At 33.4% G+C, this 18,642-nt stretch overlaps 1 protein-coding gene across 1 annotated transcript in view; it reads left to right on the top strand.

Moving 5' to 3' along the window:
• Positions 1–10,618, top strand: part of LOC149203380 (uncharacterized) — a 40,937-nt gene extending 30,319 nt beyond the window's left edge. The window contains exons 4-7 of the mRNA XM_089401853.1: positions 9,963–10,005; positions 10,143–10,217; positions 10,295–10,363; positions 10,581–10,618. Coding sequence (XP_089257979.1) covers positions 9,963–10,005; positions 10,143–10,217; positions 10,295–10,363; positions 10,581–10,618 — 225 coding nt within the window. The remainder of the gene's footprint in view (positions 1–9,962; positions 10,006–10,142; positions 10,218–10,294; positions 10,364–10,580) is intronic.
• The last annotated feature ends 8,024 nt before the right edge of the window (positions 10,619–18,642 follow it).

Raw genomic sequence — 18,642 nt, forward strand, 5'->3', positions numbered from 1 at the left:
TTAGACCCAAAAAAACATCACATCCTTGAGACTAAGAGGGGAGCCTGACTCCCTCTGAAAGGTGACTGCACCAATCTTGGTCACATCATACCTTCCATGATATCCCATCTTGATGTACCCTTAGAGATCCTTCTCCCCATCATATGGAACGAGGCACTGCTTTCCATGTACCATACACTTCCCATCGTTGTGATGGCAATGCATGCAGTGAGAGTAAAATCAAGCTTGAATTGTGAAGCCAAAGCTTCACCTATTGCTCCTCTTGAGGTCTTCTTACTTGTCTTCTTATGTGGACACTTTGTGGAATAGTTCTCTTTCAAGGAACCTTTCATGTTTTTATGTTTAAATGAATAAATAATGGACGCAAGACCTAATTGGTGTTGTAACAACTAATGTGAGAAGGCAGTGACCCTTCCTATTAAATGTCAGACAATGTTTTGGTCCCTTATGTTCAGAGTTGCAAGCATGACCTGTACGTTACATATTTACCAAGTTTGTGATGGAATGTCAATTCTGGTTGGGGAAGGTCGGGTCAAGTCTTGCTTTCCATTTTTGGTTTACAATAATTGTCTTCATGTTTTTTATGAGTTCTGAAAGTTACATAGAGTTCTAGGTGGAAGAAAATCCCCAGTCTTGGAAATTATCCTTTGCGTGTATCCTCTTGTGTACTTCGCTAAGTTACACCCTTTGCATGTATCATGTTGCTTTAGTCCTCCTTTGGGTAGGTCTGTGGTAATCTATTCCATGTTCTTCAAAGTGCCATGATGCAAATGGCCAAGAATTTTATGCCAAATTTCATTGGCATCGTGACTCTACACCTTCTCTCCCTTTGTACTCAATGCAACACAACGCTCCATATCTAGCTTGTAGAGGTCCTTCACACAAACCTCAATATACTTCCCCTATCCTATGGATATGTGTTTGAGGAATTCATTTCCTTTGTTGAATATCACATTGTAGCCATTGTCCTCCAAAACTGCAACAAATACAATATTCTTCTTTAGAACCAGAAAAAACATCACATCCTTGAGACTAAGAGGGGAGCCCGACTCCCTCTGAAACGTGACTATGCCAATCTCGGTCGCATTGTACCTTCCATGATATCCCATATTGGTGTGCACTCGAAGATCCTTCTCCTCCAAATCACTGAAAAAATCTTTGTTCCCCGTCACATGGAACAAGGCATCACTTTCCAGGTACCATACGGTTCCCATCATTGTGATGGCCATGCATACAATGAGAGTAAAAACAAGCTTGAATTGTGAAGCTAGAGCTTCACTTGTTTCTCCTCTTTAGGTCTTCTTTCTTGTCTTCTTATGTGGACACTTTCTGGAATAGTTATCATTCATGGAACTTTTCATGTTTTTATTTGTAAATGACTAAATAATTGATGCAATACCTAATTGGTGTTGTAACACCTAATGTGAGAAGGTAATGGCCCTTCTTGTTAAACCTAAGATAATTTTTTGGTCCCTTATGTTCAGAGTTGCAACCATGACCCATACATTGCATATTACCTAGTGTTTCATAGAAAGTTAGTTTCGGTTGGGGAAGGTCGAGTCAAGTCATGGTTTCCGTATTTGGTTTACAAACATTGTCTTAGTGTTTCTTATGAGTTCTGAAAGTTACATAGAGTTTTTGGCAGAAGAAAAACACCAGACTTGGAAATTATCCTTTGCATGTATTATTTTCTGTACTTTGCTAAGGTACACCCTTTGCATGTATCATGTTGCTCCTAATGCTCTTTTGGGGAGTCTTGTGGTAATCTATTCCATGTTTTTCAAAGCACCATGATGCAAATGGCAAATTATTTTATGCCAAATTTCACTAGCATCACGACTTTACACCTTCTCTGCCTTTATGCTCAATGCAGCATAACCCTTCATATCTAGCTTGTAGAGGTTCTTCACACAAACCTCAATATTCTTCACTTATCCTATCGATATTTCTCTCAGGAATTCCTTTCCTTTGTTGAATATCACATTGTAGCCACGATCTTCCAAAACTGTAACAAATACAAGATTCTTCTTTAGACCCAGAAAGAACATCACATCATTGAGACTGATAGGGTAGCCCGACTCCCTCTGAAAAGTGACTGCACCAATCCGAGTCATGATGTACCTTCCATGATATCCCATATTGATGTACACTTTGAGATCCTTCTCCTCCAAATCACTGAAAAAACCTTTGTTCCCCGTCATATGGAACAAGGCACCGCTTTCCATGTACCATACACTTCCCATCGTTATGATGGCCATGCATGCAATGAGAGTAAAATCAAGCTCGAATTATGAATCCAATGCTTCAGCTATTACTCCTTTTGAGGTCTTCTTGCTTGTATTCTTATGTGTACACCAATGTTACCAAGTCCTTCATGACATTGTGTGAAACTGCTTAGGTACGGTGGAATGGTATTGTTCCTCTGCAACTTGATATTTTGAAGTTCGACCTTGAGTGCCAGTTTCCTATGGTCATTGCTATTCTGTAACAAATCTACCAGTTATTTTCACACTACATGCAGAGTCTATCTCCCATGGAGATTTGAGAAGATATGGTATCATACTCCCTCCAATATGATTCTCCTCACCTTGGCTACACAATTCTTCCATTATGCTAGATCCTTAGCATCATATGTTGTTGGTTTTAGAATATCATTATCAATGAATTCATTCGACTGATTATCATGTAGTACTGCCTCCATACGGTAATTCCATGCAACATAATTCGAGTTTCCCTCAAGAGAATACTCAAGCCTTAGTCCATTGAATGCCATCTTCTCAGTCCTGGAGCAAACCTATAAGATTGATCTTCAAAATTTAAATCTCCTACAATGATAACTTCAAAATGTCTACTCTAGAGTGATTCTAGCTCTGATACCATTTAGAAATTAATGTGTAGATTCAATACTACTCATCAATTTACTAAATCAGAAGACTTGAAGCTACTCTACTTATCTCCAGAAGTTAATCCACCATATAGAACACAAATTGTAAACATGCAAAAAGAAACATCATACACATGCATAGATATTTATCTAGGGGAAAGGAACTACTCAAAACCCCTTACTATCTATATTGCATTAATCGTAAAATAGAGATGAAATATGTATACTTACTCGACCTTGAGCACAACATACAAGAGTATAGTCTATCCCTTTGCTTGACTAACTAACTCTGACCAACATTTAGCCAATTTTCAAGCCCCCTAAGCTCTTATTTCCTTGCAATGTTTCCTTGAAAAATTGGCCCCTCTTATTTAGGAATTTCCCACTATTGAATTGTGCAATTCCCTAGGGTCCTTCATGTGACTGCATGCATCACCTGTATAAATGGGAATATGCTACAATTGATAGTACATTCCCTTGTAATCTCCAACTCAACTAGGTAACTCAAATTCTCTACATGCAACAATTATTTTGGGTTGATTGATCAGTTAACTGGTTGATCACTGAGTGTGGTTGAAGTTCCACTTCCATAACTTGGACCTCCACTAGTTCTTATGATAGTTAGAACTAGTTAAACTAAAAATAAATCAAATTAACTAGAATAGATCACCGCAAATTAGCAATCAAACATACTAAACTGTACCTAGGCTTCCCCAACTCGAATTACATGAGTTAACTGAGTGACAAGTGCCATGTCATCTTACTTAACTACCTCGAAGATTTCTATGGAAATAGAAATTCAAATTTTCTCTAGTTTGACCAAGGCAAATTCAAACTGAGATTTTCTTGTAGAAATATGTCTTTCGAATTAATCACATTATTAGGATTTGGTCTACGTTTTGAACCAACTAATGTGGTTCATCCTCTGAATTTTCTTGCCGCATTTTCAATAGAAAGTGAGTAACTATTCCCATTTCTACACCAAAATTAATTAGATGAGTTTTTAATTATGAAACTTCAATGAAAGAAGTGTTATTTTTTCCAATTAAATTTATTTATAGGAATTAAAACTGACTAGTATAGGTCATTTCGGTAACCTTTATAGGGAAGGAGACAAAACGTGGCACAGATTTGACACAAAATTAATGAAATCTCCATTCAGTCCATCTCTCTATCTCCATTTTTCTCACGTTATATCTCTCTCCATTTCCTTCCCTCCCTCATTATCTATCTCTCTCTCCCCCCATCACTATTTCTCTCTGTACCTCTCCCTTCATTTCTCTTTCTATCTCTCTTATTCCCTCTCTCTCCCCAAACCATATCTATCTATATATCCCTACCTATTTCTTCTCGACCTGTCTCTCTTTATCTCTCCCCTCTAATTCTCTCTCTCCACTTTTCTCTATCTCTCCCTTTATCACCCCTCAAACCCATCTCATATTGCAAGTTATTAATAAATAAACAAAATATATTTTATTGTAAAATTTAATAAATACCTGTTAAGAATATTGTTATCAAAATTTATGTCACAAGGATAATGTCATAAAGAAATAAGCATTTATTACTCATAATAAAATCAATTTATTAGAAAGTCCTAATTTAGTGGAAAGAAATTCATATTTTCTTTTATGGTTAGCTGATTCGTAATAAAAACTTGAACCACCAAAGGAAACATATAAATAGATTGAAGTTTCACGTTTTGAATATATATATATATATATATATATATATATATATATATATATATATATATATATATATATATATATATATGGACAATTGTGATTTGGTATATATGTGAGATCATATCATCTCAACCTAAAATTGTGTGTGCAACCATCCACAACCTCGTAGGGAGTTTTATTGATACATGATCTGAAATTGCTTAAACCACCCAAAAGTGTCTAGGATGTACTTTTAATCATTCGTTTCAACATAAAACTATGTAATCTCAGTCTCGTAGGGAAATTTTATAGGGCAGAAATTGTCAAACTCGATATCATAGGGCAATCTGGTAGGGCAGAAACTGTGCAATCTCAATCTCATAGGGAAATATGGTAGGGTAGGGCAGGGCATGATGGCATAAAGAGATGCAGACAAGAGGATGATCCAAGAGTCTACAGGAGATGGAGGTGGATATGGAGAGTGAGAGGGAGAGGGAGAGGGCTCTTCTAGTCAAGTTGTGGCACCATGAACTAATTCAACTAGGAATAAGAGATTCAAAATTAAGAAATGGAATGTTGTTGCACTCTGGGCATAGGGTATCATGTTCTTCCAACCTTGTTTCATATATTTATTTATTTAAAATAGAGTCGTTTTACACCATTCTTCAAACTGTCTCTCAAATACGAATCCTTCTCACTAAAAATTTCCAGTTTAACTTGAATGATTTACTATTTTATTCTAACACAATTTAATCTAATCATTTCTGCATGAAAACATCCAGGTCAACAATTGGGTTGCCCATGGTATAGGGAAAGGATTGTATCTTTGTCGTCGTTGATCGACTGACAGAGTACGCACACATTTTTTCCATATCCACACACTATACAACAACACAGGTCGCTGAGCTATTCTTCAGAGAGATCTTCAGGCTACACGGTCTTCCTAAGACCATCGTCAATAATAAGGACAATCGTTTCATGGGTGGGTTTTGGCAGGACATTTTCCGGTTGGTGCGGACAGAGTTGACACTGAGTACTAGTTATCACCTAAAGATGGATGGGTAGATAGAGATAGTTAAGAAGTGGCTGGAGGGATACTTGCGTAACTATGTCAGTGGGCAGTAGCGAGCATGGTTGAAATGGCTGCATCTAGGGGAGTATTGCTACCATACTTCACATCACATGTCCATTGGTATGTCACCATTCTATGCCTTATATGGGTATCATCCTTTATCTTTTGTTGACATGATTTTTGGTGATAGTAGGGCTCCTAGAGCCCATACTTGGACCCAAGAGAGTCAGGATATCCTACGAGCTCTCAAGGCTCACATGGCTACAACGCAGAACCAACAGAAGTTGTATGCCAATAGGAGTCGGGTGGAGGGGTTTTTCGAGGTAGGGGACATCATGGTCTACCTACGATTACAGCCATACTGACAGTTGTCACTAAAGCAGAAGGGGGTTGAGAAGCTCAAGCCCCGCTTTTATTGGCCATACAGGGTGATACGCAGGATTGGACAGGTTGCATATGAGTTGGAGCTACCCTAAGGAAGCAAGATTCATAACATTTTTCATGTATGATGCCTGAAGAAGGCATTGGGGTAGCATGTGACAGTGACATATGAGCTACAACCCATGGATGATGAGGGACATTTGGTATTGCAGCCGGAGGCTATCATTGATACCAGGGAGAGGCAGCTGTGGAGCAGAACGGTCCGGGAATTCTTGGTGAGGTGGAAGAATTTGCTGGATGAGGATGCCACTTGGGAGAGTGAGCAGATCTTACAGCATCCATCACTTTAGTTGCTTGAGGACAAGCAACATTTTGCGACGGGAGACTATAATATTCCTAATTAGCCATGGCTAATTGGAATATTCAATTTTGTTCGATTTTTGCCTTCTATAGTTATTTGTAAATAAAAAGTGAGGAAGGGGGGATATAACTCACTTTTAGAATAAAAGTCACTTCCTAGTAGCACAATGTTGTGACTTAAAGGGGAGACAAGGGGGCCAAAAGGGGACACAGAAATGGAGCCCACGCAGACACATGGAGGAATTGCGTAGGAGGAAAGGAACACATGGCAAGAGGAGAATCACAAAGGAGGAGGTGATCCTTTGGGTTAAGAGAGGAAAAGGCTATAAAAGAGAAATGATCCCCCTCATTTTGATCATTCCGTTTATGAGCGTTGGTGATAGTCATTTCGACTTAGAGCACACTGGCTATTTAGCTAGTCTGCGACACTATTTAGTGCATTGAGTGTCTCCATTCAGAGATCTCACCCTCAGCCCCAGGGTAATTTGAGTGCCTACTCTGGGAAGGTATTTCCATTGGCATTCCAATAGTAGTTTCATTATCATTTTAGCAGCAGTTTCATCAGCATCTTTGAGGAACTGCGCAGAACACCAAGGGGGTGATTTTCGGGGGTCAACCATTTCATAAAAGCTTTCTGGGTTTTTCTAGGTTTCTTGAGTAGAGTCCGATTCCAGGGTTTCAACCTTTTCTTAGGAGGGAAGCAACCCCAAATCCTCATTCGATTTCCACCAGCAGTAGTAGCACGACAGTTTTCCAGCAGCTAGGACACAGATCAGTGTGAGGCCATTCCTTTGTTGTTTTGAGTGTATTTCTTCACTTGCCTTGTGAAAGTCAAGGTACCGTCCTTCTTATCACCTCTGTACTCATTCCTTTACTTATTATAATAAAATGGCTTAGTATTTCTCGCTACATTTCGTGTGTATCTGTTTACATTTCATATGTTCATTATTGTTGTTGCACAACTATTATATCTCTGCCATTATGTCTCTATGATTTCCTCAGCTACTATACCACTTGTACGTTTTCCTGGTTGAGATTTGTCTAGGGTTTGAGGAATAATCTGGGTTAGGGATATTATATTTACAGGGTGTGAGATCAGTGTTACACTTGGTAACAACAGGATCACCCATGGAAAAATGTGCAAGGAAATAGAAGCTTGGAGGGCAGAGAGGGAGGCTTATGAGCAGCTTTGATTTCTTATGAGCATCCAAGAGGATTGTACTAAGAGCTAGCTAGTTGTGAGAGCTAAGGCCTTGTATAATTATGATGTATTTCCATCTTGTATGATAATAAAGATAGTGGGGTTTTTAGCTGAGTATTTCCCCTGAGTATTTTCTGTGTTTCATGTGTATTGATTCTTTTCTTCTGGTTATATGTGTTCAACTTGATCTTGCTCAATCTTTAAGCTTCTACAAGTTTGATAGTAGAAGAAAATTATAGTATTTTGCTCTGGTATACTGCATTTCTATATGGTCTCAGAGCAAGATTTGTAGAGAATTTTTAGAATTTCTTCACCGTTCTCCGCATCCTCACAATTGGATGAAGTCTCATCTCTAGTATTGGGCCTTATTTCCTCCTGTACCAAATCAGACCATAAGCATTCCAAATCTAGTAGTTTCTTCCTCCCATTCACCGAATCTTGGTAGTTGTGTTGACTCTTAGGAAGGCCTAGAGGGGATATGCCCACAAAATCATATGTTGCTACAATAACACCAATTTTACCGAGTTCTTCATGACATTCTGTTAACCTGCTCAAGTATGGTGGAATGCTCTCATTCCTCTACATCATGATATTTTGAAGTTCGTCCTTGAGTACCAGTTTCCTGTGGTCACTGCTATTCTGAAACAAATCTATCAGTGCTTTCCCCATTACATGCAGAGTCTATCTCCCATGGAGATTTGAGAAAATATGATATTGTACTCCCTCCAATATGATTCTTTGCATCTTGGCTACAAAATTCTTCGATTCTGCTAGATCCTTAACATCAGATGTTGCTGGTTTTAGAATATCATTATCAATGAATTCCTTTAACCGATTATCCTCCAATACTATCTCCAAGAGTTAATCTAAACCTATAATATTAACAATTTCTTAATTTTTTAATTTTATTTTTAATCCCACATTCAAGAAACTCTAAAGCAATCCTACAATCTTCACTATTTTGTTTGGGGGGCATTTCAATTCCTTCACGAAAAAAAAAAAAAAACCAAAACTTTTCCATGTCAAAAAAATAAATCCATTTATTGATTTTGTATTTCAAAGAAGCAAAAATAAATAAATAAATAAATAAAATATTTTTCTTATTTAAAACCATATAAATTAAGTTTTAAAATTTTATATATTTATTTATTTATTTATTTAAACAATATAAGTATCATTCTTAAAAAAAAATCTTTTAATTTTTTTTAATTTAAAAAAATATATATATTTAAATTATTTTAGTTTTGTTAAAAGAAAATAAAAAATAGTTATAATTTCTTTAATTTTTATTGTTTAAAAATAAATTAACATTAAATCTAGATTATTTTTATATTTTTTTTAAATAAACTGTTATTTTTCTAATTAACATATGTGTTTTTTATATGTATATATATATATATATATATATATATTCCTGAAGATGGCATCAAAGAAGGTCTATGTGAATATTTCTTGAAACAATGACAACAATTCCATCATCTAAAGTTTCAGTTGGACACTTTATGAATACTATTGAACATATCTAAACTGAAAAACATCATAAAAATGAAGCAAATGGCTCGTCAAGTACATTCAAGATTATTCCTGAATGGAGGAATTCACGAGAAATAAATAAAACAAATTTTACATTGCATGTTAAAGATATTGAAAGAGATGATTTTACACATATCTATCTATATTGTGGTATGATTAACTTTGGTGGACCATATGAGGTGATGGGCAGAGTACCAGACATATGTTTGGTGCCAAATGTAGACACTATCTATGTTCTTGCAAAATTTCCCAAGACACATGAAAATGTTAGATATCTTCTCTGAATGGTCAAGTATGACACATATGAAGAATCTGCATTGTTGTGTGATGAAATCACATCCAACATTTCAAATAGAATTGTTCATGTTTATTTATATTTATGTTATGCATTATTGTAAGGATCACTAAATTTTTTATAAATGATTGATCATTGACATATTGTATTTTGTTTGATAAGATTTTCCTGAGAGTCTTTCAATGATGTTGGAGGGTATTTATTTTCTAGGGCCAAATATTATGAATGTGATTAATTGTTTGCATACAGAGACAAAAGAAGAAAGGAGAAGTAAGCAAAAAGCAATAATCCATGACACTACAATAGTAGATATGGGGGATCATCAAAGAATCCCTAAGGTGGTTCAATCTAGCAAAGCTAAACATGTTTTTTTGTAGATGTCAAAACTGAAGCTGAAAATTATGTTACCTTTAGTGAGGAGGAGATTAGAACTGTTGTTCAAAAGGAGAAAAGAAATAAAACACCAGAAAGAAAAATGGCCATGAATGTCTCTCTTCTAGTTTAACTTGAATGATTTACTATTTTATTCTAACACAATTTTAATCTAATCATTTGTGCATGTAAACATCCAGGTTGATAATTGTGCAATTTGCAAAAACCACATTATGGACCTCTGTAACTACTATTTATTTATATAATTTAATGGTAGAAATTTGAGAAAATGGATTGTGTTTGGGATTTTTTTGAATCAGTTTGACTAAATTATATGAAATTTGAAAATAATATTATTATATTTTCTTTTGTACATATAGGTATACAGTGTCATGCAAATCAAGGAAATGAGACCACTGAAGAATGTAGAGTTGCATGGGGTATGCTAAAAATATGTATTATTATTATTATTATTATTATTCCCTTAATCTCAAGGTTATCAAAAAATTTTCTTTGATATTTGAAACAAGAGACTGTAATCATGCCTTTCATTTTCACTACGTAAGTCAGTGGCATAAGACAAGACAAGTCTACCCATTAAGTATGTATTCTAAACTTCCTTCTTGTGCAATCAATCTTTAGGGCTGCATTTTGTTAGAGTGAAATTATTTTGAAATGGGAACATGAACCTTTTTAAGGAAATGGTTAGTTGTTTTTTCTATTCACTTTATCTTTGGTTGGACAGTGAGAGAGGAAGTTTACTTCTAGGATTTATTTGAACTTTTATTTTACACCTTACTATCTATATGTTGTTGCAGATAATAGTGAGCGAGAGTTTGAGAAATATGGACATTAGGGCTGTGATCACTACCAGTCTCCTATTTTTGTCTTTCTAAATTCATTTGTATAATGTGGTTGGTTTGTTTATCAAATATATAATTGGTTGGCTTTTTTATTTTTGTAAATTAAAGTTTTCTTACTAATAATGTGATGTATTTTTGGAAAATTATTTATTATAAAAACCACTTTACAATGTAACATGCAGTATGCATTTTGTTCTTTTCCCTACAATTTATGTCTTAACCCAACACATTGATAAATCTCCTTGCATTTTATATTAATGCTTATTCACTATTTCTCTAGTTTCCTTACATTACATTGAAGTGTGTATGGGGTATTCTTTTTCCTTGATATTCCATGTTTTTATGAAATTCTTTCATTTTCGTGAAACACTCCATCATCTTCTTTCTTCAACATTCTTATTGTATTGTCTATATGATTATTTACATGAGCCTTAAATTCTTTAAATTTATTAAGGAAATATTTCTCTTGGAGAGAAAATATCCATGTGAATCTTAAGAAATCACCTCTCAATATAAAATAATATATCCATAGAATGTTACTCTGTTGTGTTTACAAAAAATGAAATATTAATAGAAATGGAAATCTAGAGTGAAATCGAGCATACCTTTTACTATATCCTTAGCATATAATGTTCAAGGTCCTTATTCTATATGCCTTGGTATTTGATGCCACATCGTTTTCCTTTTTCTAAAGATAATGGGGCATCTATATGTTTCATTTCCACCCTTGGGTATTTCTGATACTACGACCTTAGAAGAAATCAACATTCAATTACAAGAATTGAAGCAATCAATATTTTTTTCCTTTCTAAATTTATTTGTATAATGTTGTTGGTTTCTTTATCCAATATATAACTGTAATTTGATTTTTTTTTTAATTAAATGATTCCAAGAATATAAATATTATTGTAAATCATTAAATATAAGATAGAATTTAATTGTAGTATCATTTATTTAAAATTAAATAATTTAAAAAACTATATGAAGCAAAATATTTATAATGAATAGATGATAATTTATGATGCTATTGAATGATTGTTAAATTAATTAATGTTAAAAATATAAAAATCATTTAATAATATATATGGGATTAAAATTAAATAATTTAGCTATATTTCTTATTAAAAAATTTAAATGAGGAAATTGGTTATTAATTTAAAATTTTATTATGGATAATAGATTTTGGAAGATGAAATTGGATATTTAATTCAAAATTTTGTTATTGATAATATGTTTTCCTTTTTGAAAAATAAAACAATTTAAAAATTGATAACAAAACTTTTATGAGTCACCAATACTTTGGAATAATTTATTCGAAATGGTTTTCCCCTAAATATTACTCCTCAAATTTGACAACTTAACTTAACTAACTACACCATCTAAGTTGGATAATGGAGGCATCTCTCATTTTTCTCATGATAATTTAATAGATGAGAGTTGTATCAAGTTAAGAAGCAAAAGCAGAAGTAGGGAAAGTTTTGTACTCACCCGACCAGCTTTCAACAGTTGTTTCCTTCTCTTTGATGCTGACCCGTCAAAGAAAATATACATTGACTTTCTATACGGTATTGGAGAAGCACAAAAATTTAAGAGGCATATTCCATTGGATTAAAAATAGAATATTTCTATACCTTTCTATGGTTGTTTCAAGTTGCTAAACATTGTAAACATGGAGAACATAATATTTATATATTCCATGATTTATGTTGATTGTAAACTTCGTTATTAGATAAATTTTTATAATAATATGCCTCAAAGATAATACAATGTTCTAATTATTACAATAATTGATGTAAATATAAATTTGACAAATCCAACTGTCTCTACTAAGAATTGATTTGACCACTCAGGTGAATGAGATTCATCTCATGTTATCCATAACATGTGAACATACAATCACATTGCTTGCTAAGTCCAGATGCTCCTGCACTAATTGACGAAATGATGTGGCAACCCACAACTAAAATAGTGTTTGATACCAATAGCATACTTTAGCGAGAAACTTAATCAATTGGAGAAGTTTTAAGTCAAGAGTATTAGATTTTTAAAAGGTTGAATAAAAGTGCAGTGAACTCACCTCTTTCTATTCAATTCTAAAAGATTCCTAAAATTAATAATTTATTTGAAAATGACTATCTAAAAATCATGTAGAGAAGTGTAATTTATTTTACTATATAATTAACTTAAGGGGAAGCCATCTTGTAATTGAATTTCATCCACATTAATACTTAATACTTTTTTCTCTCAACCATGTCATGATTTTGATTTTATTGCGTTGACACTAGGGCACTGCTCTAGCGATAAGCCAACCTACATTGTTACCAGTCCATTTACAACTACCTTCCGTACAAATCAAATCCATATACTATATGCCGCTCTCCCATCCATGTGGGAGCAATCTAATTCTCTTAACTCGCCACTCTATTAGGTAAATGTTGCAATTGCTATATCATGTGTCATCATTCAATTCGAGAAATTGAAAGTAAAATTTCTTCAGAATGTGCCATCGAAAAACTCATTCCCTATGAATTTCATTTTGAAACTAAAAATTCAAGGGAAAAATCATTAAAACAAGAAAACCCTCATTGTCAAAATCATTACTAACAAGAAAAAGGGCATTTAGAAATTTAAAATCTCTTCTAAGAGTGAAATTTATTTATGGTAACATAACTGCAACTTATGGGTTTAATTGCTTGAATTTAAGTGGATAGGCAGAATAATTTAAGTAGAAAGCATCTTCATGCCTCCTTAATCCATGCATGATAGCTAAATTCCTCCTAAATGCCTGTTCATGCTATCTTTTACTATGTAAGAGATTCAGGAAAGTACATTTGGAGTATGGGAAGTGGTTATATAGATAAATACCATAAAATCTGCTTTAGTCTAAAAACCAGCTTGGATTGCAATCACGTTTTTTCATGTATTTCTCATTTTTTGTGCAGTAGGGTCTATCAAAAGCATGAAACATGGGTACTCCTTGGATGAGGAATTATTTTTTGCATCCAACGAGTATTCCCATTCGAAGTTTATGTAAAACCTTACAAAGATAAGTTGAAAATATGAGTTGAAAAAGTATTTTTATTATTTGATTATTTTTTAATCTTTTTGTTTTTTAACTCCAAAAGTGGTGAATCATCCCGATGGTTGACACCTTCGTATTGAATCCTATTGGTCCTTATAAAGTTTATTTTGGTTGTACAATTTTCTTAGGATGCCCATTTTAGACCTCAAAATTCCCATAATGTTTTATTTTTTAATGATTAAAAAAATGTTTTTCTTAATTATCTAATTTTGTTTCATTTGATTTTTTTTTTTTAAGTTTTAAAAATAATTCTTAAATCATGTTTTTTGGAAATATGTATTTTTTTCAATTTTACATATATATATATATATATATATATATATATATATATATATATATATATATATATATATATATATATATATTTTTAATGTTTCATTTTTTTTTAATATTTGATTTTTTTTAACATTTACAGGAAATTCTTCATCCTCCCCTTTGTTAGTGGTGCTCTCATAATCATTAGGATTAGGAATAAGTGGAAACTTTGAATCTCTATTTATTGGAAATTAGTCATCCTCCCCCTCCCCTTCCTCAGTGGTTCTCTCATAATCCCTGGGATTAGGACTATGTGGAAACTTTGAATTTGGAAATCCTTCATCCTCCCAATCATCAGTGGTGCTCTCATAATCTTTAGGATTAGGACTAAGTGGAAAATTTGACTCTCTAGTTACTAGAAATTCATCATCTTTCCCTTCGTGAGTGGTGCTCTCATGATCTTTAAGATTAGCTCTAAGTGGAATACTTGACTCTCTTTTCATAGGAAATTCTTTCTGCTACCCTTCATCAATGTTTCTCTCATCATCCTTAGGATTAAGTCCAAGTGGAAATTTTTTCTCTCTATTCATAGTGAAATAATTCATGTTATATTCAACAAAATGAATATAGTAGTTGCATGACGAAGATGTCGATGCTAGAGAAAGTAAAACTTCACTATTAGAAGAATCCATGAGCTTCAACCAAAAGATGTCAAATGATACAAATGAACTCTCTCCCAATGACAATTTACATCTTAGAGTTTGAAAATTTCCCTCTAAAGTTTCCTGCCAAAAAATTTCGTTGAAAATTTTCCCTCCAAAGTTTCCCTCCAAAGATTCCCTCAAAAATTTTTGTCTAAAATTTACTTGAAAAGATAATACTAAAATTTTGGTCTTCAAAAATATTCACCCTACTTCCAGTTCAGTATATCAACATAAATTTTCATTTAATGTCCTTGAAAATTAAAATAATTTTTATATTTAAATTATTTTACATTGACTACTTAACTAAATTAATTTTTATAATTAATATTTTATTTTCTATTCCACACTTAATAAGAGTTAATCTAAACCTATAATATTAACAATATATTAATTTTTTAATTTTAATTTTAATCCCACATTCGAGAAACTCTAAAGCAATCCCACATCTTCACTATTTGGTTTGGGGGGGGTTTCTATTTTTGTTGACCCTGGATATAATTATAGTTATGTTAGCCTTGACATGGTGGATAGGTGTGGTTTGAGTAAAGAAGTGCATGCAGAATATTGGTTAATGTAATTGGCTACAAGTACAAGGAGGTGAGTTCATCATTGGGTAAGAGCTTGTGCATTTGATTTGAATGGTATGCATACCACAGTACATTTTAATGTATTACCGTTGGGATCATACAATATGTTGTTGAGCATGGATTGGTTGTACTTTCATAGGACCAAGGTGGATTGTTATCACAAAGACATTGAGTGGTTGGATGAAAATGGGGAACCAAGAGTCTTACAGGGAAAGAAGAAATCCACATCACTTAGGATGGAGACAACTATGTAGGAAAAGCATAGTCATAGAAAAGGGTATGTGTTATTTCCAGTGCATATTTCTAGTGACAAAGGTAAGGAAGTTGATGATGCAGATGTTTTGAAAAGGTACCCAATTCTACAACAGTTTCAAGATGTGTTTCCGATAGATATTTCGGAGTTGCAACCTCATAGGGAAGTATACTTTTCTATTGAGTTGGTGCTAAAGGAAGTTCCAGTATCAAAAGCACCTTACAGGATGAGCACACCTAAGTTGGTAGAGTTAAAGTTGAAATTGAAATATATGTTTGAAAAGGGATACATTAAACCAAGTGTATCACCATGGGGCGCACTGATATTGTTTATAAAAGAAGAAGGATGACACTATCAGATTACGCATTAACTATAGGAAGTTGAACAAACTGACCATCAAGAACAAGTATCAGTTGTCGAGAATTGATGGATTTTTTGATCAAATAAAGTGAGTAGTAGTGTTCTCGAAGATTGATTTTATATCAAGATACTATCAGGTACGCATTAAAGTGGATGACATTTACAAGACAACTCTTTAGACCGGGTATGGGAATTATGGATTTGTTGTAGATCCATTCGGCTTGAATAATGATCCATCTACCTTTATGTGTTTGATGAATAGTGTGTTGCGTCCTTATTTGGACAAGTTTTTTATTGTGTTCATTCATTACATATTGGTATATTCTAAAAATGAGGAAGATCATGTTGAGAATTTGGCAGAAGTCTTGAGGTTTTTCAGAGAGCATCAGTTGTATGCTAAACTAAACAACTGCAATTTCTTTCAGACTGAGGTACATTGCTTGGGACATGTTGTCTCTAAGGAGAGCATAACAATGGATCTAGAAAAGGTAAGAGCTATCATGGAGTGGGAAGCTCCTAGAAATGTAGATGAGGTGAGATCCTTCTTGGGATTGGTAATTTATTATAGGAGGCTCATTAGGAATTTCTCACAAATTTCTTATACTATTTCATTATTGCAGAGGAAAGGTAAGAAGTTTGAATGGATAGAGGAGTGAGTAACCAATTTGAATGGATAGAGGAGTGAGCGGCCAGTTTGAGATCAAATACATCAAAGGAAAGAAGAACAAGGTCGTAAATTCTCTTAGCAAGAAGATACTGGTAATTCATATAGTAGCTAAGAGTTCCTATGGGACAAATATGTTTGATAGGGTCTTGCAGGTAGGTTAACAGAATATCAGGTACATGGAGATTATGCACAGGTTGCAACATAACATAGGTACAAGTATAGGTAGTAGTATAGATATAAATGCAAGTATATAGGATGTCGACTATTTTCTTACATTAGTGTCTTGATCAGGTTTAGAGATACGATATATGTGCCAGACAATTGTGAGCTCAAGAAGGTGATCTTGAGGGATTTTCGTGTGAAACCATATTCAAGGCACCTAGGCTATCGGAAGACGCTGACCGTAATGAAGAAATTCTGTTATGGGTTGAATCTAAATAAGGATGTAGCAAAGTTTGTGGCTAGATGTTTTGATTGTCAATAGATAAATGTAGTGTGTAGGCATCCAGGTGGACTCCTATAGTCTATTGCAATTTCAGAGTGGAAATGGGAGGTCATTTCCATGGACTTTATCATGAGTTTTCTGAGGACAGTGAAACATCATGATTCCATCATGGTAGTGGTGGACGGGTTGAAAAAGGTAGTGCACTTTATTCCAATGAAGTCTACATTACCAGTGAGTGATGTAGCATAGGTGTTCATCAAATATGTGGTCAGATTGCATGATGTTCGAAAGAATATTATTTTAGACAGGGATGCAAATTTCACTTCTAATTTTTGGAAGCATTTGAAGGAGCACCCACATTCTCCCTGTCATTCTACATATGTCTCTAAGCTTCCCCGGTTCTCTTCCTACCTTCTTTCGATGATTCTATTAGAGGACTCCATACTTTCTCTTAAAGGAAAAGCATTTCATAAAAAGGTCCAATTGGTGGTTCAAATCCCCATTCCTGTACCTTTACCTTTAGAAGTTATCTTTATTGTTTGATGATTGGGTTTCCTCCCCCAACCATGGCCAAGGCTACTTCAGATGACTCATAATTTTCATCATGACCTATGCATGAACTTCTTTCCTATATCATTTGTATGGTTGTGGGACATGTAGCTACTACTCAATACCACATTGAAAATTACATCGTCGCTTCAATAATTAAAAATATGAAACTAATATATTTTAAATAATAATATTTACTAAAATGGTTGAGTTTAATTTTATTCAAACTAATTATTGAAGATGATTAAAAGACAAAATATAGTCATACATAGCATCACGAATAGTGTAAAATGCCATGCCGAAAATGGTTTGTTTAAATCAAATTTAATTTAAGGTGTCTCTTCCCCACTACATCATAGGTATCATGGATTTTGAACATAAAGCTCCATAACCACATCCTAAAAATGAATATATTTAGTTTTTATTTATGATATATATAAAAATATTTTATTGCACGTATTAGAATCAACCTATGTAAAACCCTTGCACCTTTCCTAATTCCAAGGTGAAGATATTTCATTATATTTTAATAAAATAAGAACCTTTTTCTTGTAATAGTTTTTATGAATTTCTGCTTATTTATATTTTATTTTCAATGTCATATTATAGTGATGTATATTTATTTCTTATTTCTTAGTAATTTAAATATGTAATATAATTGTAAAAAGTAAGGTTATCAAGTTTTTATTAATATAAAGATTTAAATGTGAAAATTTTCAAATAATTCTAATTAAAGGTGAATTTCATTAACATAATTTTTTTTATATATATAGCATAAAAAATAATTATATTTAAAAAATAAAATAATTATAATATATATTTATGAATGGAAATATCTAGTTTAAATGAAAGAGAGTTATGTAATTGATGTGATATTTCGAGTACCTACTAATTATATGATATGCAGTTATAGTTTGGGAAATTTTATTAACGACTATAGTGTTTTACAATGTTTGTTAGGCTATACTAACTTTTAATAAATTTAAAAAATTAGATTCGTGTCACTTGGCTCCCGCCCATCAATTTCCCAAGGATTTGAGAATATTCCAATTCTAATAAGTTCCTTCAATGATAAGTTCCTCATTATTATTTATAACATCCATTTATATGTAAGA

This window comes from Pinus tabuliformis, chromosome 2_1 (genome assembly GCF_031772625.1).
Source record: "Pinus tabuliformis cultivar Carrire ecotype Pingquan chromosome 2_1, CPIR1, whole genome shotgun sequence".
In the NCBI taxonomy this organism is placed as follows: Eukaryota; Viridiplantae; Streptophyta; class Pinopsida; order Pinales; family Pinaceae; genus Pinus; species Pinus tabuliformis.